At 50.5% G+C, this 25,252-nt stretch overlaps 9 protein-coding genes across 9 annotated transcripts; 3 read left to right on the top strand and 6 right to left on the bottom strand.

The window, feature by feature from the left end:
- Nucleotides 1-569: 569 nt before the first annotated feature.
- AFUA_8G01980 (uncharacterized protein) lies at nucleotides 570-2,107 on the bottom strand (the record flags this gene model as incomplete). The annotated part of the gene is made up of 1 exon (XM_741915.2): nucleotides 570-2,107. The coding sequence occupies one exon, from the start codon at nucleotides 2,105-2,107 to the stop codon at nucleotides 827-829; it is 1,281 nt and encodes a 426-aa protein (XP_747008.1). The 3' UTR covers nucleotides 570-826.
- Nucleotides 2,108-2,326: 219 nt separating this feature from the next.
- On the bottom strand, nucleotides 2,327-3,784 carry pgaB (glycoside hydrolase family 28 protein). Its single transcript, XM_741916.2, has 2 exons — nucleotides 3,376-3,784; nucleotides 2,327-3,321 (listed from the first exon to the last, which is right to left on the bottom strand). The coding sequence occupies exons 1-2, from the start codon at nucleotides 3,592-3,594 to the stop codon at nucleotides 2,446-2,448; spliced, it is 1,095 nt and encodes a 364-aa protein (XP_747009.1). The 5' UTR covers nucleotides 3,595-3,784; the 3' UTR covers nucleotides 2,327-2,445.
- A 2,511-nt stretch (nucleotides 3,785-6,295) lies between these two features.
- AFUA_8G01960 (uncharacterized protein) lies at nucleotides 6,296-9,335 on the bottom strand. Its single transcript, XM_741917.2, has 2 exons — nucleotides 8,707-9,335; nucleotides 6,296-8,645 (listed from the first exon to the last, which is right to left on the bottom strand). The coding sequence occupies exon 2, from the start codon at nucleotides 8,238-8,240 to the stop codon at nucleotides 6,711-6,713; it is 1,530 nt and encodes a 509-aa protein (XP_747010.1). The 5' UTR covers nucleotides 8,241-8,645; nucleotides 8,707-9,335; the 3' UTR covers nucleotides 6,296-6,710.
- Nucleotides 9,336-10,191: 856 nt separating this feature from the next.
- AFUA_8G01950 (uncharacterized protein) lies at nucleotides 10,192-10,884 on the top strand (the record flags this gene model as incomplete). Its single annotated transcript, XM_741918.2, is given in 5 exon segments — nucleotides 10,192-10,288; nucleotides 10,338-10,552; nucleotides 10,591-10,651; nucleotides 10,669-10,830; nucleotides 10,853-10,884. 5 exon segments carry the CDS (start codon nucleotides 10,192-10,194, stop codon nucleotides 10,882-10,884), a joined length of 567 nt encoding a protein of 188 aa, XP_747011.2.
- Nucleotides 10,885-11,173: 289 nt separating this feature from the next.
- AFUA_8G01940 (Zn(II)2Cys6 transcription factor) lies at nucleotides 11,174-14,074 on the bottom strand. Its single transcript, XM_741919.2, has 3 exons — nucleotides 13,803-14,074; nucleotides 13,220-13,749; nucleotides 11,174-13,140 (listed from the first exon to the last, which is right to left on the bottom strand). The coding sequence occupies exons 2-3, from the start codon at nucleotides 13,274-13,276 to the stop codon at nucleotides 11,797-11,799; spliced, it is 1,401 nt and encodes a 466-aa protein (XP_747012.1). The 5' UTR covers nucleotides 13,277-13,749; nucleotides 13,803-14,074; the 3' UTR covers nucleotides 11,174-11,796.
- Nucleotides 14,075-14,794: 720 nt separating this feature from the next.
- AFUA_8G01930 (class I SAM-dependent methyltransferase) lies at nucleotides 14,795-18,326 on the top strand. Its single transcript, XM_077805274.1, has 11 exons — nucleotides 14,795-16,089; nucleotides 16,144-16,178; nucleotides 16,231-16,284; nucleotides 16,343-16,349; nucleotides 16,400-16,444; nucleotides 16,500-16,535; nucleotides 16,607-16,725; nucleotides 16,781-16,806; nucleotides 16,867-16,897; nucleotides 16,948-17,302; nucleotides 17,355-18,326. Exons 1-11 carry the CDS (start codon nucleotides 16,021-16,023, stop codon nucleotides 17,595-17,597), a joined length of 1,020 nt encoding a protein of 339 aa, XP_077661402.1. The 5' UTR covers nucleotides 14,795-16,020; the 3' UTR covers nucleotides 17,598-18,326.
- A 1,493-nt stretch (nucleotides 18,327-19,819) lies between these two features.
- AFUA_8G01920 (uncharacterized protein) lies at nucleotides 19,820-20,317 on the top strand. Its single transcript, XM_741921.3, has 2 exons — nucleotides 19,820-19,922; nucleotides 19,978-20,317. The coding sequence occupies exons 1-2, from the start codon at nucleotides 19,844-19,846 to the stop codon at nucleotides 20,280-20,282; spliced, it is 384 nt and encodes a 127-aa protein (XP_747014.2). The 5' UTR covers nucleotides 19,820-19,843; the 3' UTR covers nucleotides 20,283-20,317.
- Nucleotides 20,318-20,413: 96 nt separating this feature from the next.
- AFUA_8G01910 (putative histidine acid phosphatase) lies at nucleotides 20,414-21,778 on the bottom strand (the record flags this gene model as incomplete). Its single annotated transcript, XM_741922.2, has 3 exons — nucleotides 20,414-21,136; nucleotides 21,186-21,395; nucleotides 21,428-21,778. 3 exons carry the CDS (start codon nucleotides 21,776-21,778, stop codon nucleotides 20,414-20,416), a joined length of 1,284 nt encoding a protein of 427 aa, XP_747015.2.
- A 649-nt stretch (nucleotides 21,779-22,427) lies between these two features.
- On the bottom strand, nucleotides 22,428-23,330 carry AFUA_8G01900 (EGFR-like transmembrane domain-containing protein; the record flags this gene model as incomplete). The annotated part of the gene is made up of 2 exons (XM_741923.1): nucleotides 22,428-22,951; nucleotides 23,018-23,330. The coding sequence occupies 2 exons, from the start codon at nucleotides 23,328-23,330 to the stop codon at nucleotides 22,428-22,430; spliced, it is 837 nt and encodes a 278-aa protein (XP_747016.1).
- Nucleotides 23,331-25,252: the final 1,922 nt, after the last annotated feature.

Here is a 25,252-nt window from a genome sequence, read left to right as displayed (position 1 = left end):
CATGGCTGGATAAAGTGGTGCAGATGTGAGAGCTACAGTAAGCAAAAAAATATAACCGATAATATGCAGCTAGAAACATTACCCAGTACACAGCGTTGACACACTTCACATATGAGATCTGAGGTGAGGTCTTCAGTATGGTAAACTGTGTCCTCTTATAATGCGCACACCAATACTACTGCGCTCTGGTTCGTCTACCAAACTCCGCACGTCTGCTAGATGTGCACTTACATTTAAGAGGATCAACTTGGGGAGAGATCAGAGAGTTGTGATATCAGAGACTGATCTAATATATCATCAATTGCTCTGAGTGTTGTAGAGGGCTAGATGCTAGCTGTGTAAGAACTAGTTGAGCGGCTTACAAACTACCATACACATCTCAAATGATGGCACAGCTGATGCAACAGAACCAAAAGGTCCTCTTGCTGATCCCATGCTCAATTACAGAAGTCCTACTTAGGATCTTCGATCATGAATCTTCCTCCGGAGGAAGGCGCAAAGGAAAACAGCGAGGAAAGGAAGACTATCTGGCCGGCGTGGTCAAATTGCTGTCGTCTGCGTGGTGTACCATACATCATATATTTCTCTTCCGTTGCTTGTGCAAGAGACGTGGGTATGTTCACCGATGCATTATCTTCTATGCAATCTCTAAACTAGGATCTTATTCACCAATCACTCTGCAGACATTCTTGATGGGGACGAGCCAACTGCGCGACAGAACACAACTATGAGGGTGGTTCATTGCGACTCCGTTATTAGACACTACATTGAAAATACCAAGGTCTTCTCCGACAAAGATTTCTCAAATACTCATCCAGCCCTGTGTTCAAAGCGAAATAGCGGCAATCTTGCCCGGCTCCTTGTAAGTCCCACCTACCGGAGCCATGAGGCCGCCATTCGTGCCAACATACAGTGTCTGTCCCTTCTTATCCAACGCACAGCAGGTCGGCCCAGGAAGCACAGTCGAATTCTTGCCGCCCGCAAAATCCACAATCTCGCCCTCAGGCGTATACTTGACAATCGTGTTCTCCGGGTTCGTCGCAAAGTACGCGGTTCCATCGTCCGTAATATCAAAGCTATCCGGGTTGATCTCACTCGTAATCAACTCAAACGGCCCGGCTGCATTCGCGTTCTCATCGATCTTCACCCGGCGATACTCCTTCTTCGTCACACTCACATAGTGCAGATACTCCCCCACCACGTGGATCCCATTAACCCCCATCGGGGGCGCATCCGGCGCAGGCAGCATCGACTCGTCCTGCAGCGCAACCGCATACTCCCCAGAGTCTAGATCCACCCGCCAGATCATCCCGTCAGGACTATCCGAGATAAGCAGGTACCGCGCATCATGACGGGGCTTGTACAAGGTACTAGCACCCAGCGCCTTCGCCTCGGGGATGTCGACTATCTTGCTGACCTCGCTGGGCGTGTTTCTGGTCAGGGGAAATTTCCCTTCGCCCCACCACGGCAGCTCCAGCACGTCATAGTTGCTGTTATCGTTAAAGTCCAATTTCCAGACGCCGAAGGACCCTTGCTCGGCGGCGAAGCCCTCGAGCGCGAACTTGCCGGCGACAACGGCGAAGACGTCATGCTCGACTTCGGTGATGCCGAAGACGGCGGTGATGTCGCTGTTGCTGTTGCTGTCACTGTCGCTGCTTTGCTGGGCGAAGGAGTAGGCTAGCTCCCCGGAGCCGGTTTGCGGGTCCACGGCCCAGACTTCGGGGACGTCGATGCGGGTGAGCAGGAGGGTGCCGTCTGGGCGGACGGCGATGTTGTCAATGAAGGAGCCGTTGTCTGGGAATTGGAAGATGTCGCGGACAACGGGGCTGGTGGTTTGGTCGTCGGTGTGCTTAGTGGAGGGTGGTTTGGAGTCGGGGATCTGGAATGCGAGGGTGGATGTCGCCAGGGACACCAGTGTGAGGCTCTGGGTGAGATACATGATGGAATTTTCAGAGAGTGGTGGTGATGGAGGTGGACGGAAAAGAATAGCGAATATGCGGGATGTATTTAAGCAGCTCATAATCAAAACATTGGGTCGATCACTGCTTGATGGGAAAGCCCCTTGCATTCCTGACCGTAAACTATGAGGGGAACCCAGGACAGACATTCCTTGGAGAAATGATCGGCATCAATTGAAATAGCTCAGCGGAAGTATGCAAGGCACAGTAGGTTTGCTTACATGAGGTTTAGAGGCAAGCTAAGTGACTTTAAGTCACATTGGGGCGTCAAACATGGACGCAACGGACTGTCGTCGACTGTGTTCAATGTGACCGATCAGGACGCGAAAGAGCTTGGTACGATTTCCCTTACTGATTGATTGAGGTAATTCCGGGCTGGAACTTGAATATGGCATTATAGAATTATGTACTAATACAGGAATCAAGAAGTGGAGACACGAACAGAACACTCTCGATAGCGCCCGCCGGCCAGTTTCTAGAAGCAAGTCTAGCATGAGGCGCCAGCAGGAACGTTCTTGCAACTGGAGCTCTTCTTGCCACCGGTGACGCTATTGCCAGACCAGGTCCAGTTGGTGCAGCTGCCAGATCCGCAGAGAATGTAAATATCAGTGGCGGAGCTGGTGACGGTACCGGTGACCTTCTCGAAGGTGATATCGGAGACCTTGACGCCGTTGGTGGGCTTGCCAGTGGGCTTGCCGTTCTCGTAGTCCTGCTGGACAACAATACCGTACTTGGTGATACCTTTGAGGGAGATATCCTGGAACTTGACGCCAGTGACAGAGCCAGTCGCGCCGTAGACGGTCTTGATCCGAGCACCGTTCTGGGAGTTGATGACCTGGGAGTTGGAGATGGTGACGTCGTTGACGACATTGTTACTGCGGCCGCCGACGGAGCCGATGGAGAGACCGTGACCACCGTTGCAGTAGCCGTTGGTGAAGGTGATGTGCTCACCGGAGTTGACGGCCAGGCAGTCGTCCTGGTTGTAGACGGTGGCGCCGTCAATAGTGATGTAGGTGCTGGAACCGACGTCAAAGGCATCGGTATTGTGGCCGAGCTTGGTACCGGCGGAGTTGTCGAGGAGGACGTCCTTGATGGTGAGGTGGTCGGACTGGATGCTGAAGCCATGGACGGGGGTGTTGTAGACCTTCAGGCCGGTGATGTTCGACTTGTTCAGCTTGTGGGCAGAGAAGAACTTGGGCTTCTTCTTGCCACCGTTGCCTCCCTTGCCGTCCCACCAACGAGCACCATCACAGTCAATCTTAGCACCAGGGTTCTGCTTGATGGTAATACTGGTTCCGGACGCGGAAATCAGGGGGCCCTCCCATTCCTTGTAGCCGAAGGTGGTGGTACCGTCGAAGACGACCTTTTGGCAGCACATCAGCCGATGGCATTCAGACAATTCAAGGGTAAGACTTACAGTGGTACCGGTCTTCAGGCCAGTCAGGTCCAGGGTCTCACCCGCGGGCACCGCGATGTTCTGGAGAGTGATGGTGGAGCACGAGGCCTTGCCGGACTTGAGCGCGGACGTAGAGGTGAAAGTGCAAGAGCCGCGAGTCTCGAGATCAGCGGCAGGTGCGGCAGCGACCAGCGCAGCGCCCATGGTCGCGGCCACGAGGGAGGATTGGAAGAAATGCATGGTGGAAGAGCGGAAGTCAATGGTCGGGACTCGGTTTAGAAAGATGGGACAGGGTTCTGGTCAACAGATACCCTAAACGTGATAGATACAATGGGATATGAAAGACGAAAGGAGCGCGGATGAGGAGAGAAAGGAAGCATACACTGTGAGGGAATCTGAAGCTTTATATAGGCCATGACGGGAGCGGTTCTAGACTCTTTCACAGAAAGTACGGGTCAAACCGAGGCGAAAAGTATACTAGTACGGAGTATACGGAGCAGTGCGAGGGACAGACAAACTAAATTGCCGCTTGACCTATGCAGGAACCCCACTGGTTGGGAACTGACTCTGAACTGACTCCTGAGATCCCTATCGATCCCTATAGCGTGACTACGGTGACACCAAACAGGAATCGATTGTTTGGCCCTCTCCACTTGGACCAGAAAGCTTCGCCGGAGTTTCCCCACAAATCTGGAAAGTTGCTGAGACATTTGGCAGCAGCTAAGCATATTAGGGACCCTTTTTGACCCGCCCGTCGTCTGAGAATGTCTTAGTGCCTCGGCCCGAATGAGTATAGAGACTGCCCTTTTAGGGCTAACACTGGCTACGTTCCAGCGTGGGCGCCACAAATGTTGCAGATAAACAAACTGGTCAACACCGGTGAATTAGACTTAATCAATTGTGGCAACATACGTATTCGTAGCTGCCTGGCCCTCGACCGGCCTTGCACCGCTACTCATGCTGCCTGATGCTGAGGGCACAGAGGACGATTGGTGGATTAATTGCATATGGAGTACGGAGAACTTCCGCCTGTTTCAGTTTCCGGCAGTAACCCGTAGACCCTATGGATTCCGGTAATACCGCGAGAGAGGCGATGGCCCTACGGAGTATATCTCTTAGCTTTCTTAGCTTTATCTACTGGTTGTGATTGGTTTTGTGTCATCCCGGCGACTTGAGCCGACACCCTGGAGACGGAATCTTCGGTCATCGAAGGCACTCCAGAGCAGTTCCAGGGACAATTTCCCGATTCTCACAATAAACCTCTTCTCTTCGGGAACCCTTTCCGCCGGCTGTCCATATTTGACGGATAGTTTGATGTAGAAAGACGAAAGAGGGTCATTAACTTCATGAATGCCCGTATCCAGTGTTTCCGTACCGTAACTCGTCCAATCAAAGGCTATCAGTTTCTTGATTTCAGAGTGGATGGCACTGAGAACAGTTCCTCTTCCGGAGACGCGTATATTGCGCATTTCGCTTGACTTGCCTGGGCTCGCGCTTGTCTCACTTCTTCTCTTGCTCCAGCATTGTTCATAAGCTCAAGTCCTCAGCTCGCGGCAAATCTTCGGTGAGAGCCGATGACTCCGGAATACTCCAAGCACTCTGTAGCCCTCCTGTATTTCTCCAGCCTTACTCTGTACTTGCATGAGCGGAAAGTATTGGAGGTCTGGTCAAACATGAGTTCCTGAACGCCTCAGAAAACGTACATTCTGCTTGTACTTCCATCACCACAACAATGCGTATTTCCTGATCTACCCCTGAGGCAGTTCCAGGAATTGAGGGGTCATTGTCCGTGTAGAATCCCGAACTGGATTCGAATATATAGGTTGATGCTTCATAAATACCACCGGAGTTCGCGGACCTTGGCCCGGCCGAAAAGACGGCAAGTGGCCCCATCCTGCTCATCGTTACCGATTCCACTCCGAATTCTCCTTTCTCTCCCAGCCACGGGTTAGTTCTCCTTTCAACCCACCATCGCCATCACAGCCAGATACACAAATGACGATACGATAAACTCCGCACCCGCGAATCCGACAGTATACCACGAGAGTTTGCACGAGGAACTGTACAGCTCATGCGCGAGAGGTGCCTACTGACGGGCCTAGACTGATGGTGCCGACGACGCTGGTCAACAGAACGAGAGAAATTCCATGGGACAAAACGCGGTAATGACCCCCTTGATATACAAAGGCGACTTGCATGTACAGCTCCATTGCCACTCAGCAGAGCACGAACTGCTTGCTGTTCAAGTTCCGGATTCCTGAACGCACAGTTGTATCCTGTCTGACACAGAGACCGCCATGAAGATACTGGCGAGGGAGAGACACATGTGTAGCAGACCGTTGCTGAGGGGTTGAGCTTCTTCGGAACGTGGACCTTGGCTAAGCTAACATATCACTGTTCACCGGAGAAGAACTGCTGGATGATCAGCATCGTGGAGATGGCGTTGTACAGGGCGCGCGGCCTTGCTGAGTCGTCTTGATGTTTATCAGTGACTTGTGGCGCCTGGACACTGGCTGCTTTGTTCATACTGAGTGACGCTGCCATGCTCAACCCACTGCGGGTTTAGTACGCCAACCTTGTCGTTTCCATGAGTGAGGGATATTGGAGTAGACTTGTCTCCGCAGAGACTGTGTACCTGATTCCGTTCCCGAGGTAGGTGAGCGGCGTGTCCAGGTTCGTTCGCTTAACTTAGTAGAGCCGACGATAAGATCCTCCGACGTATTGGGCTCGAGTACACCGTATCCCAGTAGCAAGCCTTGCCGAAGGTCTTATAGGCTGACGTAGGCGATTGCTGCGAAACCTGGGACCTGGGACTTCTAACATGTACGCATTAAGGACTGACTAACCAATAAGTCCTCTATCGTAGACACATACAAAATGCTTCGATTGTGGGTGCAGCTTGTATTCTGATACTGAGTCACATATAGATATGACATGTTTCTAAGGAATTTAAGCTGTAGGGAATGGATCCGTGAATCTAGGGCCAGAGCACCCAGTGAGATTGACCTCCGACTCAGCAGATATACCCACTGTTGTTGGCAACGGTAGTCAAACAAGCGAATCTCCGGATCTATGTATCACCTATGCTGGTTCTTGCCAGGGATCCAGCCTGATGTTCTACTCAATCCAAAGAATCGATTCTGGACAAGTCAAGCCATAGGTGTCGCAGTGTGATGATAGAATCTGTGATAATTTAAACCCACTGCTGCTGCAGGTCCTATTCGCAACATATGTTCTGAACTTGTCTCTCTATCGCAATCCATCCACCCCACAATATATAGTCCAGGGTCGCAGAGTCTATGATGACAATTATGCCAGCAAGTCTAATCTAGATAGCGGTTGAATCAAGCCAAAAGTCATATTTGTTGCTCAACGCCCAGTCCCTGGACAACAATAACATTGCATCGGTCGATAAGCCTCACTACCTCTTCCTTCCCATGCCATGCATCATTGTATGCCGCAGTCAGTGTCAGCACCCCCTTCCAGGTCCCCAGAAATAGGCCGAGCCCCGTTCCCAGTTCCTCTCCAGTCACCCAAGGGGTATCCAACTCGAATGCCCCATGTGAAGGGCTGACCAAATTGTCGACCACACCCAGACTGGAGATTGAAACTGACGGCGACTCATTCGGTTCCGGAACTGGTGGCGTGACATCATCGTGCGGATAGGGAATAGTGTTACTGGTGTACCACGACGGTATCATTTGAATGTGATCTTTGTCCCTTCTCATTTCGTGGTAGAACTCCCTGACAGTCTTCGCGACCCTTAGAAACTCCTCTCTGTTCACCTCTGTCGGACTCGAGCTGTCGGTTATACTCGGAACCGTGGTATCAACAATGAGAAGCCTGCATGAAACGGAGTGGTAGACTGCCGCAGCATGGAGAGGCGTATCGTACGGGCTCAAGCAATGTCCGCGCTCGTTGATCAAACTATAATTGATATATCTGACTAGGCGTTCGCTATCGCGGCGTTCCTGGAGGTCGCGCACCGCCATCACAATTGCTGCGTGGTATGCATGCGTTACACTCAGGCCTAGCCGTCGACAGGCGCTGAGAATGGCTACCGTTTGCTGAGCGGGAAGTGTGACTGCGACCCTCTGATGTTTCCCAGGGAGGTGTTCTCCCCTCTTAAAGGGAAGGCTAGCAATCTCTATACGATCCTGCTTCATGAACGCGTTGTAAGCCATGATCGACTCGAATTTCTCTGCCTGCTCGGGAGACATGCTTGGCTGCAGGCCCGCCGCTACCCGGAACGGGGGACTCAGATTTCCGTGTTCTATTCCAAAGCAAGGGAGAGGATAATTAGACCCTCGATTATAGGCCCTTGCCGCGTGAGCAAACAAATTATCAAATAGCATCAGTGTCCCAACGCCGTCGATGATGTCGTGATGCACGCGGAGTACAAGATCACCCTGGAGCAGGGCTTCGACGCGAGGCGACGGCCATATCAAAAAGAGAGTCGGTAGTTTAGGTACCGGAGGATCTGAATTGCACCATTCCAGCCCGGAGACGCCATTTGATACGGTGAGGAATGTGGTTTCCAGCCACGACTGAAGCGTCTCCTGCCCGGCGGAAGATTCGTATACCTTTTTGCAGCGCTTGCGGTCGAAATCCCATTCTACCCAGGACGCAATGGTCGGGTGGTCGAAACGCAAATGCACCCATGCCTTGCGCAGGGCATTTTCAACCTTTTCCCTGGTTTCTTCTGGAGAAACACCGTCGTCTATCTTGACCGAGAATGAAACGAAGCCAGTGATGGCGAAGAAGTTGCGCCTACTGCCTTCATACGATTTCGCCAGGGAGGTATAAAACTGTTCGACCTCGTCGATGCCACGCTCCCAGCGACCGGGGCTAACTTGGTGCCATTGAAGATCTGTCTGTTGGGACATTTATGCGGAAGCATAGATACAATGTCCAGCATGCGTGGACAGGCCGATGTGCTGCATCTGGTCTCTATATAACATGTGGACAGGGCTGAGTAGACTTGTCGGAAAACGGGCCCGAATGCCGTTCAGCAAATCGGAAGTACAGAAAGAAGACGAAGTCACTGTTGGCCTGTAGTGAGGCATCTCGTGCGTTGTTATGGCGCCGGGATAACCTCGGCAGTTTGGTCACCTTCCCAATCGGGTAAAATACTCAGCAGGCAAATGGCACGGTAGCATGGCATCGCATAAGCATTTGTCATTTGCCGATGATTGTCTCATATATTAAGATGCTGTTTCATTGTCCAGGAAAAATATCTGGCAATTAAGCTTCTATTGCTTCAATGTCTCGTTGATGTGAATGCGGACTTGCTATAGCCTCAGTCAACGCAAATAACCTCCAACACCTCTCGATCCCCTCTGTAAGCCTCACCTCTAGATAGCGGCGCATAAACAGCCCACCTCAAAATGGCATGACTCAGTGGCTTAGTAGTCTCAAACGCCGTCACTGTGGACTTCCGCTTCTCCACTATTCTCCACGAAGAGTACTCATAAAGCCAGGTTTGCATCCCCTCCTTTCAACCACACATACCTATCTCCCCTTGAACTCGAATTTGACAGGGCACCAGTACCACGTCACCGGAACTTCGGTGACAACAGCGCCTGATACTAGCCGGAGGGTTAGAGGCCGGCCGGTCATCGAGTCTATGTCTGGGGTGCGGGGTTAATGCGTGAGATGAATATCTGTGTGCATGTGTCCTGAGGAAGTGACTCCTGGCGCAGAGTTGTACTCGCGATTTGGGGTTTATCGGACTTCATGCCTTGCATTATATATTTGGTTTCGTTGGGTCCGGCATCTTTGGCCTCGAAGGTGATGGTATTTTCTTTTTTTTTCTCCATTTCACGACTGCTTGCATAGAAATGGATGATCCTGGGTTGGTCGGGATAGTAGTGCTAGCCATAGTATTTGTCACGAATGCAAGTAAGAATGAACAGGTTTACACAGTAGGCTCAGGAGTATGAAGTTATTGCTAGCTGAATATATGCCAAGCTTGCAGAGTCTGATGCTTGAGGGCGGGTAGCCTCGGAAGAAACCGGGAATGCGTTGCGCACAACATTCACATTTGAAAGAAGTTATAGCATTAAATACAATTGGAGATCGGAGTAAATAAGCCCAAGAAGTAGATGAAGACTAGAAATAGACTGTCCATGTTCAGCATGTGCTCATTTGCGGTTACGAGCTTCCGTGTCTCCTTCTTATCCCAGCTACAGGCACTGCGGATAGTACGCGTTCTACGCTTGAAAGCTATAAGGAAAGACACAAGTGCCGTTAGATATTCATACTCCCCTCACTGCCTCAAGAGAAAGAGCTTTGTCCTCTCGCTTGCCAATCACTTCGTGCAGCAGGACTCGTTGCACACCTGCCCTTGTCCTAGCAAGCCAGTGACAGAAATCCGGGGCGATATCCTGAGGTAATTCTTCACAGTGTAAGTAGCCTGCCGGCACTCGGCTGCGGCAATTAAGCGTGATGATTTCCACGCCAGATGGGACTTGCGAAGCAATTTGATCAAGACTTATACGAAACATTGTAGGGGAAATAATATGTGAGCAAATGTCTCGCTCCTCGTTTCCAGAAGAATCACGGGCTGTCAGGCCGTCTTAGAAGAATGTCTTTCCAACTGCCGTTCTCTCTATCAATCTGTTGTGGATGCAACCACAACGAGACGAAATACACTAGGGGAATCTTTTGCATCGAGGATAATGGTAGTAACATGAACTTGATATGTCTCTGTGCAGGCATACGACTGAAGGCACCATTTCACCTCTATCCAGGTAGTCCCATGATTCCATATAAATAAGTGCCTCTCTGCAGCTTGGAGCTCAACTCCTAAAGCGGTTCCAAACATCAAGTTCCACAATGAGGTTTACGCAGCTCCTCATCGCGGCGGGCACGGCAAGCCTTGCTCTTGCTGCACGCCTCAAGTCCAAAACTAAGAGAACCTCGGTCTTCCAATGTAAGGGACTTATGTGTATAAACGGCTCATTCACTGCCTTCTACAGGAGTTGGCTCCAATGAATCCGGAGCAGAGTTCGGAAGTGGCACCATCCCTGGTGTCCCGGGCAAAGATTGCATCTGGCTCAACACGACCGCCATTGGCATCATGAAGGAAGCAGGGACCAGGGTTGAACATCTTCCGTGTGCCATTTCTCACGGAGCGTCCTCAACAACATCATTGGAGGCCCTGATGAGGTGTACATGGCTGGTCTGGTCTCTGTATGTCCATGCTCAACTGTATGGCCCTTGATGACGAGCCAGACCAACTACATCACATCAACTGGCGCGTACGCTCTTATCGACCCCAGAACTTTGGCTGATAGTAAGTCTAGCCTCCAGCCGAGAATGAAAACACTAATAGAACCAGCTATGGCGAGTTTGCCTATGAGTATTATCTGAAGGTTTTTGGAGCCATATTTTCCAAGGTAGAGTTATACGGCAACGTCGACGGGGAGGGAGACTGCTACGGCGACTGCTTTGAGTACGAGCTCGACAACAGGGGTAACAGGGACGTCTACTGCAGTTGCACAGTACTGGGGTCAATGGGGTCGTTAGGGCTGAATGGGGCTGACGACCTGTGTATCCCGTACATTTGCCAGGTACAGAACGCCTATGTTCGCAGTGTTTGTATGTGTTGCTGGTATGGTTTCCAAGGTTGGATAGCAGGTAGCCAAGGAGTTACCAAAGTGATGTTGAGTCAGTCTCCCGTCTGTGTTTGTAGGATATGCATTCTAATACTAGTGAGTTGTATGTAGTTCAGTGTCCACGCCAACAGTTAATAAGCTGCTCTAAGGATGGACTTTGTTATTCGGTTTGAGCTACAATTTTTATCAACATATATCACTGCTGGGAGTGTAGAATGATTTAAACGGTAGACTAATAACCATGAATTTATCTAGATATAGAATACTCCTACAGCCATGCACATCTTGGCGACACATCAAACTGGTGCGTGGGATAACGGTATTTCAAAACATGATTTCAAATGGCTGATAAGGTTTTGTTTCCACTTGCTTACTTGGAGATTGTTCCCCTTCATTGCTCCTCCCAGGGTAGTCGGGTGGAATGGACAAAGCGGGGTGTTTCGATAACCTCCCAATATGTTATCGGTTAGAGGCAGCAAAGCTACCATGATGCCGGTAGATTGTGTCTGTTAGGACGACAGTGAATGTGGTGGTCGGGCCATCGCCGGGCAACAGGTGCTACAATCCGTCTTTCAGGACCGGTGGATTGAAAATGCGCCGTATGCGTCTTAGTGGTTCGCACTACGGCTGGATTCAAGCAAGGGAACCAAAGACTGTCGAGATTGGTCTTTGTTGGAGCGGGACGCATAGCCTGGTTGACCAACATCGGATGCGACTGTAAGTCTGCGTGTCTCTTGAGTCGACCTGAGGTTAGGGCAGCGCTTCAGTTACGCTCCGTCTTCCGGCTTCTATAATACTTAGCCTTCTTAAGGAGCTGACTCCCTCAATACTGATGTGCAGGAGGCTTTCCTGATCTTATTGCTAGCATACCCATCGACAATGCAAGCTGGTCCAGTCGATCCGGGGAGTCATCTTCGTGTGCGTCGTAGGCAGTCGGTTGCTTCTCTTGCGACTCGGACGATGCAATGCTCCCTGCTGGTAGCTTCCATAAGGTATTCCGACAAGGCGGCTTTGTATCCAAGAACGAGCGATTTTTATCTGCTTCGATCAGAACCAACAGCTGGTTGAGTACTGCAATGGCAGATCGCGCGCCTCGGGCCGCGAATTTGGCTACCTTTGGCCCATACTCGGTGGGAATGGGACTCTTCGTATCTTCCTCCCACTTGAGCATATTGTCCTTATTGTATTTGACGATCAACGGCTGCATTTCCCCATGAAACTCGACCAGTCTATCTCGACAACGAGTGATCCGAGCCACCAGCGACTCTCGCAGTATCTCTGACTTTACCCCCGTCTGCGAAACAAAGGCGCGCGTCCGCGCAAAAAGCCCCGGGCAGAGTACAATCTCGTTGAAAGCGAGCTCCACAATCTCACTCAGCGGACAGCTTTTTCCAGCGCTGCGTTCGAATGCGATTGCGTCGTGGACTATGGCTTGCCATCCAGGTTCCTCCAGGAAGCACGGCTCTTCGGAGACAATAGCATCGGCGACTAGAAACGGGCGATACGCTACCAGCAGCGTGCGGCCGAATCCGTCGCGGTGAGCTTGGGGACCACGAAGTTGGAATAGTTTGCCAATTCCCCGGGAATGAGCGAGCCAGGATTTTTCGCCGAGCCCATCCAGCATTTCATATATCCCAAGGTGGATGGCAGCCATAAGGGTCAAGTTTGAGGTGGCGGTGCGGGGGTCGCGGAGCGAGTAGATCAAATGCTGCAGACCGCGGCCATAGAAGTGCCGGCTGGCGAGCATCTTGTCATGGTCGTTTTGCGCGCGACCGAGGTGCCATACGCTCAGACTCCGGAGGCTCCAGATCAGTGCGTGTGACGAGGTATCGAGGTGATGGCGAACGAAGTCTAGCCAGTTGAGCTCAACTCTATTCCGCCATGCGGAGAACAGGCCGGGAAAGGAGACCATGACGAAGTACTGAAACACTTCCTTCATCTGGGTATCTATTGCTGTGGATACCAGGCTGGGTACTATATTTCCATCCATGCTCGCCCGAGGAGTGAGCGCATGAACAGCGGGCGCAGCAACGTGTCGACTATCTTTCTGCTTCCGGTTTCTAAGAGACGCCGGAGTCTGGTGGTAGAATTTCACTCGGCGTTGATAGCCCGGACACTTGACGTTTCTGTCGCGACAGCGACGACATTCCGGTCGACCCTCATCACACTATATCGATTAAGCATTAGATATTATGACATTATCTATTGCAGCAGCCCAGTCATGCAGCTAAGGCAAGGAAACCCACCTTGACCCGCCGCTGGATGCAGGTGCGGCAGCCAGCGCTGCGCGGTACCCCAACCATCTGTTAAGACTCCTGGGGCGGTATCAAGTTATATAAATGCATCACCGAAAGAGCCTCTGGGGAGTGAGTCAAGATTGCGGGGGTGCGGAGCGAATCCGTGATGGTGAACGTGGTCAGATCAAGGAGGCCTCAAGGGGAGAATACGAGGCGCTAATCTTCTCCGTCCCGTGTCTGCCTCGTCAACAAAACGAATAGAAAGGACTGATGAGGTCTAGATGCCAAGCATCATACCCCGCTCTAGGGATAATCAATAATACACAATCGCACTGTTCGGTGGCATGGCTGCGGTGCACAATAACTACCCCTACCTCTCTACGGGTTATATGCCAGGGTATATTTTCGGACTTTCCCCCATTTGAGTACAATTAGACCACTTGAACATAGTCAAGATTGGAGCATGTGTATGAGCGTAGATAAGCGAATCATATGTAGGTTCGTGGATCCGGATGAATTGGTTCCTGTCGGTGAGGCGCCTACAGAGGTCAGATTGATCCTGTCGAAAACAGTTTGTCGACAAGAAGCCCACATTTACTATTGATATTCGATGAGCTTCTTGAGACGATTGATAGTCTCCAGAAGACGCGGAAAGATTACCTGTTTTGTGTACAGTACCCATGCCGCACTGTTTGAGGGGAAATGCCATAGCGCACACTCCCAACCAGGCTCTTCTGTTCGTGCCATGGCTTATCAATGGCATCTACTGTGTACTTCGTAGGTAGGTAAGGATTTTCGCCCTTTCTCCATTTCCCGTTCTCGCGTAAGTTTGGAACACTCCACGAAGATGAGAGAAGATCCTGCGCCTTCCACGACAAAAGTACGGAGCACAAAAGCAAGAATCTTGAATTTGAGGTAGAGACGAGCGAATTGTTGGATGGACTTCCTGCACGCAACCCAAAAGGCACGTAGGATGTGCCAATTAGACATGGGGTAATTCTCCACAAACGGCGCACGCGGGAACATCCGGCATTCCCGTCCTTTTGATTCTCAACTCCTTGATATTGATAGACTTTTCGGTCCCACTTGCCTTGGTCATGGTTTCAGCCAAATTCAGTCAAATTGACGACTTTCATACTGCAAGAATGGCCATAGATAGTCAAGTCGACTCCGCAGAGAGGAGTTTCGAGAAAGAGATGAGACGCCAGTGTGGGCTGAGTGAACGCACTTGAGGCAACCAGGCTGATCCACCACAACCCAAGCGAAGCAGACCGATTTCGTTTTTTAATTAATATGAACCCTGGATCATTATTCGATTATTGATGTCGAGTGCACAGATGACGTGCCTAGCGAATTCAGGTGGAACATATGACGTGGCAATAGCAGGGGCGCCGCCCATGAAATGACAGGAGGAACTGGTGGAGAGTACTGTGTAAACATGCAGTCTGAGCTGAGTACCTATCTACTTTGTAAGTACGTACTTGGTGGCGAGAAGGATTGGAGCTAGGTACGGAAATATGTTCCGTTATTAGCTAACGTCAAAACAACCATGTGGTATTATGTAGAAGACGTGAGACATTAATAGCACCTTGCTAATTTCTCTGCCTTGGATAAGATGCGCTTCATTTATCTTTCTGTCAATACCCACAGTGCGGCACGGGTATCGGCCGCCACGTGATTTTCATTACAATTCATTACAGTACAAGACGAAATGTTTCAGGTCGAAAGGAGTAATGGTGTGGTGAAATCTGCACATACGTGTCAGAGTATTACATTGTGCTTGACGCTGACAAGGCATCCCCCGTATGGAGTAGTCCTGACCATCTACCTAACGTTCAGTAATGGTCAGGCTGTTATCACGGATACCAATTGGCCACTTTAGAGCTCTGGATATAAGTACTTTCAGTCCAACCAACTTACTCGACCGTGGCAGAAGTCGAATGACATCCATGCTCTATCCACTCAGTCTGCACCCATCCGTACCCACATTAGTACCACCAGTCAGAAAGCCCACTGATTCTTCAGGACGGACATTGTAAAGGACCGCGTGTCTGAGTGGCTCCGAAGCCTTAACCTTCCCCATCCACACCTACATCCGACGCCCCGCGAATGCACCTGAACGCTTGTGGACCGCTCTAGCGGAGTCTAACAGCCGCTACCCTTGAACAAACCCTGTATCTGTCCTAAAATGGATCATGATACCCTCGATCGACCTTGATGGCTTTGTAACCCTTGTCGTCCTAGTCAGGTTAGGAAGTCGGTCGGCGACTCGGGATCTGTCTTACGGGTGCACAAAGTACAATGCATAATTTCAGTTCTTGCTACGGGCGCTGAAAATTGAGCATTCCTCTATGGGAAAGATTAAAGACAGAAGGACGGAAAACATGGCGGCAGATGATAATGCCTCTGGCATGGAAAAAGTCTAGACTCTAGTCAAACTGAGTGACAGATAATCTGTACCGTGTACTCCGTATGGTGGACGCTAAGGAAGGCTGCACGAGTGGCCGACAGTCTGGTACTTAAAAGGATCGAACAATGCACGGCAGTTTGACAAGTCACATTCTTTCATGATTACTCCATACTGTGTATTCTCAATTCTCTACGAACTGCACTAAACAACGCTACTATTTTTTTTAAGTGTCTTTCCCAAGTTTGCCTTAGCCAGCTTTTGTTCCTTTCTGGTTCTTCCCCATACCAACCAGAAAATCTTATTTTCTCCCTTGGACTTTCCCGGTCTTTGTTCTCTTCCATCCCTCGGATCTTCCTCCACTCTACCACCAACCTCCATCATCAATCACATCACCGCTATCATGGCCAGTCCAAGACCACAATCGACCACACAACCGCAACACCAGACCCCAAGTGTCATCGAGCCTGATGTCAGTTGCCTCATCTCAAGACATACCTCTGCTTTGGGATTAACGGACGAGTAGGACTTTGACGATGCCGACTCCGCCTACACTGGCTCGTTAGTCGCCTCTCTGTCGCAAGCCCCGGTACCCCAACTAACGTCACTACAGTCTCGGAGACGCCAGCTACACCACCAGCATCACATCAAGTGCCATGAACTACACGTACGCGTTGATCTCTTCCTCGGTTTTCTCCTTGCAGCGACTGATCTAGCCGAAACAGCTATGAGGTACCACCTCTGCTGTGTTTGTCGCAGGTAATATACTAAACCGGCATTAGAACGGTCGCAGATATCATTCTTACCACGAGGGCGAATATGTGCTGGTATGTGCTCTTCCTTGATTGCGACGGTCTTTCACGCGCAAAGCTGACCGCTTAGCCCAATGACGAGCAAGAACAAGACCGCCTGGACCTGGTTAGTGCCGACTCGACTGTGCCCCTTGACCAGGGGGTCCGTCCTTAGCTAATCGGTCGCCCCTCCACTAGAGCCATCACATCTATCGCATCCTCCTCAAAGGTGAACTACACGCCGCGCCCATCAAGAACCCCCGACGAGTATTGGATATCGGAACCGGTACTGGAATATGGGCAATTGATTTTGCGGAGTAAGAAACTTTTGGATCATTTGCGATGAGGCGATCGACTAACGTGGGGCGACAGCGAGCACCCCGAGTCAGAGGTCATTGGTACGGTTTGAATTGCGGGAGTGCGGATTGCAAGGTGACTAACAGAGTGGTTGCTATTAGGAAACGATCTCAGTCCCATCCAACCCTCATGGTACACCTTCCTTGACGTCTCTGGTCAGACAGCCCATTAACTTCCCCCAGGATCCCTCCCAACTGCCGCTTTGAGATCGACGATTTCGAATTACCCTGGTCCTACAGCCAACCGTTTGATTACATCCACGGCCGTGAACTCGAAGGAGCTATCCGCGACCATGACACTCTTTTTAGACAAGCATATGAGAACCTGCGGCCAGGTGGCTGGCTAGAAATGGCCTCCATGGACGTCAACTCGTATTCCGACGACGGGACCCATCTCAAGGCGGTTAATATGGTTGAGGGGGTCAAGAACATGCATGCAGCATCGAAGAAGCACGGGAAAGACATGACAACAGCGCCAACATGGAAAGCAAAGATGGAGAAGGCAGGCTTTATTAACGTCCGCGAGGACATCTACAAGGTACTACTCTGTCATACGTTCCTAGTCAAACCATACTGACGGTCCCTTGCAGCTCCCGCAGAGCCCATGGCCCAAGGACCCGAAGCTCAAGGAACTCGGTCGCTACCACCAAGTCAACATGTTCGAAGCCGTCGGCCCCTACTCCTTCGCTCTGTTTACGCGGTACCTCGGCTGGTCACGTGCCGAGATCGAGGTGCTCGTAGCGGGTATGCGCAAGGAACTGCGCGATTATCAGACCTACCATCTCTACACCAATGTGCGTATTGTTTACGGCCAGCGGCCCGAGACGGATTGATCCCGTGCGGGCATAACATATGCCTTCGGTTAGCTGACGCTTGATGGCCCTTCTCTCGGATTATTTTTGGTCGCCTGTGCTATTGAGCATGTTGATTCTGATTCCCACATTTTTGTTCATAACCATGACAGCATATTCCTACATAATTGAAACGACTGCATTTATGACTAGCTTATTGCCTGCGTTGTATCAATTTTTGATCAGCAAGATTCCAACACGTCACACGATCTTCGTGTCAAAATCGAGACGGCTCCAGTATTCTTCCACCAACTGACAATCCTAGCGCCCCCATGCTTTCGCTGTCTCGGGGAATTGCAGGGGAATCGTCTTCAGTAGTCATGCGGGTAAGTATGGCGCAGCTTCAGTGAAAGAGGTCAGATCATGTTGCATTACTGGCTGGCAGATACTGAAGTGAAAGCCTAGCGAAGAGTGCCTCCATTCCCAAATGTACCCAACGACTTACTGCTTCTTTGCAGCGGGATAGGCAGTTCATAATGGTGACTCAATTCTCGAGTAGAGGGGGATAAACTTGCTGCGTTCGGGGTTCGTCACTGAGCTCCTACACTTGGTTAGATATGCAACAAGTTTTAGAGCACGTAACCATACCTGTGTTTGGTCTTAAAAGCTAGCCTCTCATGTTCCTGATCACTCAAAACCCCAGACCAATGAATACGCCACGGAGGTCTCGTTCTTGATGCAATAAAAGAAAGAAAGAAAGAAAAAAAAAAAAAAAAGGGGGGGGGGGGGAAGAGAAAAAAAGAGAGAGAGAGAGAAGAAAAGGATGTAGCAATCTGCCAAAACAAGAGTCATAGAGCAATCTAATAATACAGGGAAGTGCTGGTAAAACAAGAGTCGTGGAACACGACTACTGCAGGTCATTCAACAAATCAGTTACTGGCTTCCTAGCCTTACCTGACAGCCTCCAATCATCCACACCGCTGCTAGACAAAGCGTCTCAATCCTCGTCAATAAAATTGAAGTATGTATCCTCAATCTATTGAAGTGCTTTTATAGTTGAGTGTCCGTTGCAATGCCATAGCATGTTTTCCCCAAGGGTGACTTCTGGTATCTTTGGTAACGCGTAGTGTTGTTATACCAAGTACTTTGAGTGATGCTAGCCAGTCTTTCTTGTCAATCAGAAATTCATCAGGCAAGTTATATTTAGCAAGACCATTTTCGCCCTGTTCTGGTAATCCAGTGGCATCCCATGCTGCATGACGGTCTGCCACCCAATCTCTGTACTTAGCTAGGTCATTTAAAATGTCGATGTCTTAGTGGGGTTCTGATCATCAGAAAGCTCCAAAAGATACACTTTGTATCCTGGGCCGCAGTTGCAGAATATATCAATTTCTTTGGTTTAACAAGCTCTTGAATCGCTGTATCAACCCCCCGAATGGCCGTGCGAAGGTCCGACATTCGCCGGGGAATCCAGGTCGGTAGTGGTGGACCTCTGGGCCTGTTCCATTGACTTGAAAAAACAAGGTTGTTGTCTGGCATCTTTAGATCTCCGAAAAAGAATACATCGTATTCGCCATCATCTTCCTTAGTGGTGGAGATCCTAAACCAAGTGGGTGGTTTCTAGCGACTAGGGAAGAGAGATATCACCACCTGTGATAGCTCGACTTGATCATATTGTTGAGGAGTCTCGAATAGGGCGGCAGACTCGGGAGTTCACCTGTTTCAGTTGCAACGAAAAGAAGGTTTCAATGATCTCGGGAACCCGGATGCAGAACCTCTCCATATTTTCTCAAATCAAGCTCATAGGTCAAAAGGCCAACACGGTGCATTTGCAGAGACCTGTGTATTCGTCGCTGTGCTTAGGAGTCAACGCCTTGGGTGTATCCTTTGCAAGCGAAGGGGAACAGGCAGGTGGTTTTTGTTTCCGGAATAGAGGTTCTCCATGACTGATGAGGGGAGTAATACGGAAGATGGAGGGGGAGGGCGATTGTGGGGTTTATATAGCATAGAAGATGGCGAATATCCACTCGCAGCTATATGGTTGTGAAATGTTTATCAGCTAATGTTCTATCAATTGTTTGCTACTGCCAGTGAATGATGTCTTGATGGACGAAGCAGATCGGTGATTTCAGACCTGATTCTTTTAGAACAAGCTATTCCTAACCTGGATCTGACCTATCAATCAATCAGGCCTAGCGCCATGTATAATCCCTGCATGTACCACGTTTCCTGCATGATTGATTGTTGCTGCCTTCAACTGTCACAATCCCTGTTAAATCTCTATCAGAATGAACATCAAGGCAAATTTCAGGCCCACCATAGCACACCTCATTCTAATCGTAGTCTGTCTTTTCACCCTCACATGCAGTAAGCCCTCATCTACCCCCTATCCTCAAAGCAGAGTACTAACTACTACACACAGCCCTCTACCTCTACGCCCGGCACGAGTCATCCACCCACAGCACCACCGCTTACTGCACAGACTGCCTGCACTACGCCATGAGTGTGGACGCCAAAATCCGGCACGCGGAGGAGGGCGGCGCGGAGAACATCCGCACCAACAAGCAGTTCTTCCGCTATGCGGTTGACGTGACATGTCGGGGCGGGTTGTTTGTCGATAAGCGGTGTTTGGACTTTCGGAGAGGATTCCTGGGGGATGCGGAGAGATATGCGGTTGCGGTGGGGGAGCCGTACGAGGCCTGTAGGGGGATTGGAGCTTGTAGATAGGTAGCCAGCCTATTAGCGAATCATTTGAGTTTTGTTGCTTTTTGAGTTTCTCAGCTGACACGAATTGCTCTGCATTACATAGAATGGTGCTATGGATATCTTCAATCGCACTCAAGCGATTATCATCCTGGCTACTGATAAATCGACAACACATCCGTCGAATTCTCATAATCCACCCCACACGCCTTGCCAAAATCCCCATACCACTCCCCCCGCTGTTGCACAAAGCGCCCGAACGCCTCCTCGGAGCAACTCTCCCCTGGCCCATCGCGACACCCCACAAGTGGCTGCGGACCCTCGTTCACCAGCACGCGGTAGTACACCCCGTCGTCATACCCGTAGGAATCACACACCATCTTCTCGATCGCGATGTTCGTCAAGAACGGTAAGATCTGGCTGCTCTTCCACGCGCGACCGTAGTTGATTGCGTCGGTAGGCATGGTAGCGTTGACGTCGTTCGCGCCCGAGTAGGCGCTGTTATTGAATAGACCCAGCGCGGTGAGCACAGTGGGCGGGAGCTCGCGGTGGGTGAACGAGACGTAGAGGTCTTGGGAGGCCGAGTCGTCGGCGAGGATGGTTCTCGTTGCATTGAGCCAGGGGAAGCCGATGGCGGGGGATAAGTCACGGCCGTAGCCTGTGTTGTGGAAGTACATGAGATCGTTCCCGTACTCGAAGGCGAGCCATTCAGTGGCGGTGAAGAGGCCGAGGGAGCAGAAGGGGGAGGAGCCGCGGATGACGGTCTCATAGCCGCAGAGCTCGAACATGGCGACGATGTCGTCGGACGTGAAGTTGAAGGCGGGGGCCTGGGCTTGGAGACGCGTAATGATAGGTTTGGTGTAGTGGGAGACGAATTCCTGGGGTTGTTAGCTCGTGCTGTGAGTGGAGGTGAAGGGGAGTACGTACACTGGACTGTTTGGAGCCATAGCTGGAGCTGTATGCCGGGCAACTTTTGTACGGGGTTAACGAGTCGGCTGCGGCGTGCTTGTACTCCCCCGACCTGGGTGAGTTTGATTTGAGCCGTTTCATTGCCGGTGTATCCAAGGATAAATCCTTGTGCAGTCTTGACGGTTCTCTCCGATGTTGCTGTCCATACATTCTTTGGGGTTTGGAAGTCTGGATACTTGTCGTGGACATTGATGCCAAACATGATTGACTCCTTGCAGACCAACTCGGGTGATTTTCTCGAGATGTGCCTCGGTGATTGGCGCGCTCCACTTGCTCAGGAACGAGAGGCTTCCTGCCTTGGACCAATCCTGCGTGGTGTTTTGCAGCTTCTGGATGAATGGCTCAAGGTAGCGTTCATAGTCAAAATCGTTGGCATAGATGGCGGCGTGACGGGCAAGATAAGCTGCGCGAGTAACATTGCAGCCCTGTGGTACCGAGGGGTCGAGCTGAGGGTCATTGGGTGTAAAGTAAGGGGAAATTCCGGCCAGATGGTGGAGCGGATTGAAGGTATTCGAGTTGGTGTCTGCCAGGGTGACAGAGCCCAACGCCATCAGGAGCGTAGAAAGTCGATACATGTTGGGATATATAACCACCGCCGGGCAAGCCCACCGCGACTGTCACCGAATTTACTCGATGAACACGAAAGCTAAACTTCTACTTAAATCAGGAGGATTAATTTATAGATTTGGTTGGGATTGTTTATCCATCGATGTCACGGTGCAGATCGCAATCCAGTTTGAGCATGGATGACCAAGTAACCGACCATGACGATGACGCAGTGGTTGGAGACTCGTCGCATCATCTCCCAACAAAATCCAACCATTAATCCGTTATATATCCACAACTCCAGTCTCTCCTTTTTAGCAGACGCTTATCTCACCAATCAAAATCAACAATTGACCATATTGATGGACTCCAGCCCTACGATGTATCTCCCGGAATAGCGCCAAAGCCACTCGCCTGGTTTTCCTACAACACCTACAAATGATCAAGGCAATAACACTGGTCTCTGTGAGAGATGGAGATTGCGCAGCTGCCAAAAGCAAGGAGTCTTATAGCAAGATTGCCCATCAATCTGGTCGAAATTGCGGTCGGAGGCTGGTGTAACAGAAATCATGCCACCTCATGCTCTCGAATCCACATACAGCGAATTCGCCTGATGATAGTTCTCATAAATAGCAGTCTGCAACAGATACGCAATCATTTTCGTGTCTCTTGTCCATCTGCCTCATGGATGACTTCTTGATTCGACTGCAGCTCGGAGACATTCCGCCGAACACCACTCGACGGGTTCGAATACCCAGATTGGGCATATGCCATGCTGGCAGGACTGTATCCAGCGTATCCGCTAGTCTGCTGCAGCTTCTTCTGATACATCCGTCGCTGGAACCAGAGCGCAAATAGTGTCGCAACTAAGCAGGTACCCAGACCTGCTCCAATCCCCGCCCCGACCGCGGTCGCCTTCGAGCTCGAATCCGAGCAGACTTCCGTACCGTTACCGGCTGCAGCTGTTGTGGTGACCGTCGTTGTAGCTATCGTCCCGGTCCCCGTGGCTGTTGAGGTTGACGACGATGCCGACGATGCCGATATGCTCGTGTATCCGTAGATTGTGCCGATGGAGACCGTCGCCGCGTTATCGCAGCAGTCTGTCCCGTTGATGCTACAGCACCACTTGTTAGTACCCTTGGCTGGGCAAGGGAGAAGGTGGATTCCGCCCGACGTAGCTATACGCAACCCAATACATTAAAAATCGAACGTTTCACCACTAGAAGTATGTCGATCGCACTTACAGCCAGAACAAATCGCCTGACACTGGCTGCTCTTCCCGGTCTGATCGGTACACCCATTCTGATATATCATCCCTGCGAAGCCCTGCATCTGTGCCAGACACAGTCCACTCGTTAAGCAGAGGTCGTTGGCCATGCCCTTGGGCTTGTTATTCGCGCAGCAGGGGCTATTATATTGGTCTGGGAAACAGGGCTGGAAACTGCTGTCTGCTTTACTGCCGTCGGAGAAGTAGCACTGTGCGGCGATCGTGGAACCCGTCCATTGTGTTAACAGCAGCACGACGGCAATTGATGCTGATGTCGATGAGACGAGCATATTGGCGAGTGAGATCCCAGTTCAGGGGACATGTCAGTAGGAGAAAAATACCCTCAGCCTTACGTGCGGACGAAGGGCGTCGTAGGAATTTATCGAGCCACGATTATGAATGGTTCTGCGGCACGTGGGTCTGTAGGGGTACAAATCCAACATTTGGATTAGGAATCACTGGATAAGAGACATGCTACTCCCGATGCATAAATGAACTGCTAGAATGAGGGATCAGGCAACAGTGACACAAGAACATGGGTACAGGCTTGATAAAAATGGCCGATCATGCAGCTGGCTGACAAGTCTGTACCAGCAGCTAACGAAATCGTCATATGCGCCAATCAACACTTTTTTTTTTTGCATGTTGAATATTTCAAATGCGTCGAGAGAAGAGTACAGAACTCAATTGGAGCATCAGATATAATTGACAAATCAAAGCCAACGCAGACGAACGAACTGGTTAGATGTAATGCTGATCATACTGGAACAAGTGAACGCTTGGGGCCTAACATAACTGGGGTTGAGCCAAGTGGGCAGTGCAAAGCCCAGAACAAGCATATATCGTGGTCTATTGCAAGTCAACCAATCAACAATGAACTTAACGGATCCTTGTTTGGGGGCTGAATTGTTCATCAAACCTGCAGCAAAGGACAGCGCTGCTTATCTCGTTTCCACGCCTTCGTTCATCAATTTGTCTGTGAGATATGGCAAACCAACAAGGAACTACAGCACCGATCGTCATCATTAGCTATTTCCAACGATATTCGCAGGGTACATTCTGGGTGCAATCGGGATTTTCTCAGTGACAAGGAATCCAAGAGCGATGACAAGTGGCCTGAAGTTCTTTTGCCAACTAGTTTCAGTGGCTGTTGTTTCGTATTCAGACATTTTTCTGTCATATGCATCAAGTATGATGCCTCAAGATGAGCAACAGCGACCACTGGGTGTGTTTTCCTAAAGGCGGTTCATAGCAAAACACGCCCACGTGTCTTTGCCTGGGGGGAAGTGCTTGACAGGGAACAGTTTGGCAGATGAGCAAGAGTAATGGCACAGATTCCTATGTTCTTGACGACCTAGCGGATAGATCATGCTTCACATTGTTGCAAGTCGAAAGTCATATGGCTTTGGTGAGGTGCCTTGAGCGGATGATCGAGCAGCTCGACTCAAAAACCTCAGCGTGTCTGCCGCACCTGAGATTCAACGATATATCGACCACATCGGAACGACTATCCTGTGGTGATATAACCATCTGTTGCCTACTTCGCTAGCAGTGTTTCAGAATAGAAAGGCAGCCGGATTTACCACGTGGTTCCCGAATCAAGGATAAAGAGTGACTATGTCCAACCCAGCCGCCATTCTCAAAACAAAAGCACTCTCTTTGAGACACATCTGTGAATGGTCGCCAAGTACAAACGAGCATCGCAGGCCTTCGTCAAAGTGCACCTTCCCGCATCAGGCCTCATACCTGAAACAACGCTTCCGCTTATCTGGTGCGCTGCGAGAACTATTAGTTTAATCAGATCGTGCCGCCGAACAGCAATGCTTGCAGCGCCTTCACAACAGTGCTACACTCTATCCGACGTGAGATTGGGTGCTCGGTCACAGGACTGGAAACAAACGAAGGTAGAAAGATAAGAACGTACTTCTTTCGAGCAGCCCAACCCATACTGGTGGCTTGATGACCTCGTTCTCTTCTCGTCATTGTCCTGTTCCTCTTCAACATTTTCACCGGGGGATCTTGAATCCGGGACGCTCCTTGGTAATGGCCAGTCTGCTGCAACTTTACCTCCAGGCTCAGTCAGTGGGTGTTACCTCAGCCTGTAAGGACTGCAGGTGCAATTTGACAAGTCCGATGTGGACGCTCAGTTCCAGCCTTGGAATTTCCGACAGTTGCTGACCGATATTCAACATATCTGGCCTGGATGCTAGTT

Source organism: Aspergillus fumigatus, chromosome 8 (genome assembly GCF_000002655.1).
Source record: "Aspergillus fumigatus Af293 chromosome 8, whole genome shotgun sequence".
Lineage (NCBI taxonomy): Eukaryota > Fungi > Ascomycota > Eurotiomycetes > Eurotiales > Aspergillaceae > Aspergillus > Aspergillus fumigatus.
The sequence above is the reverse complement of the archived record's forward strand: the minus strand, read 5'-3'. Positions and strand labels throughout refer to the sequence as shown.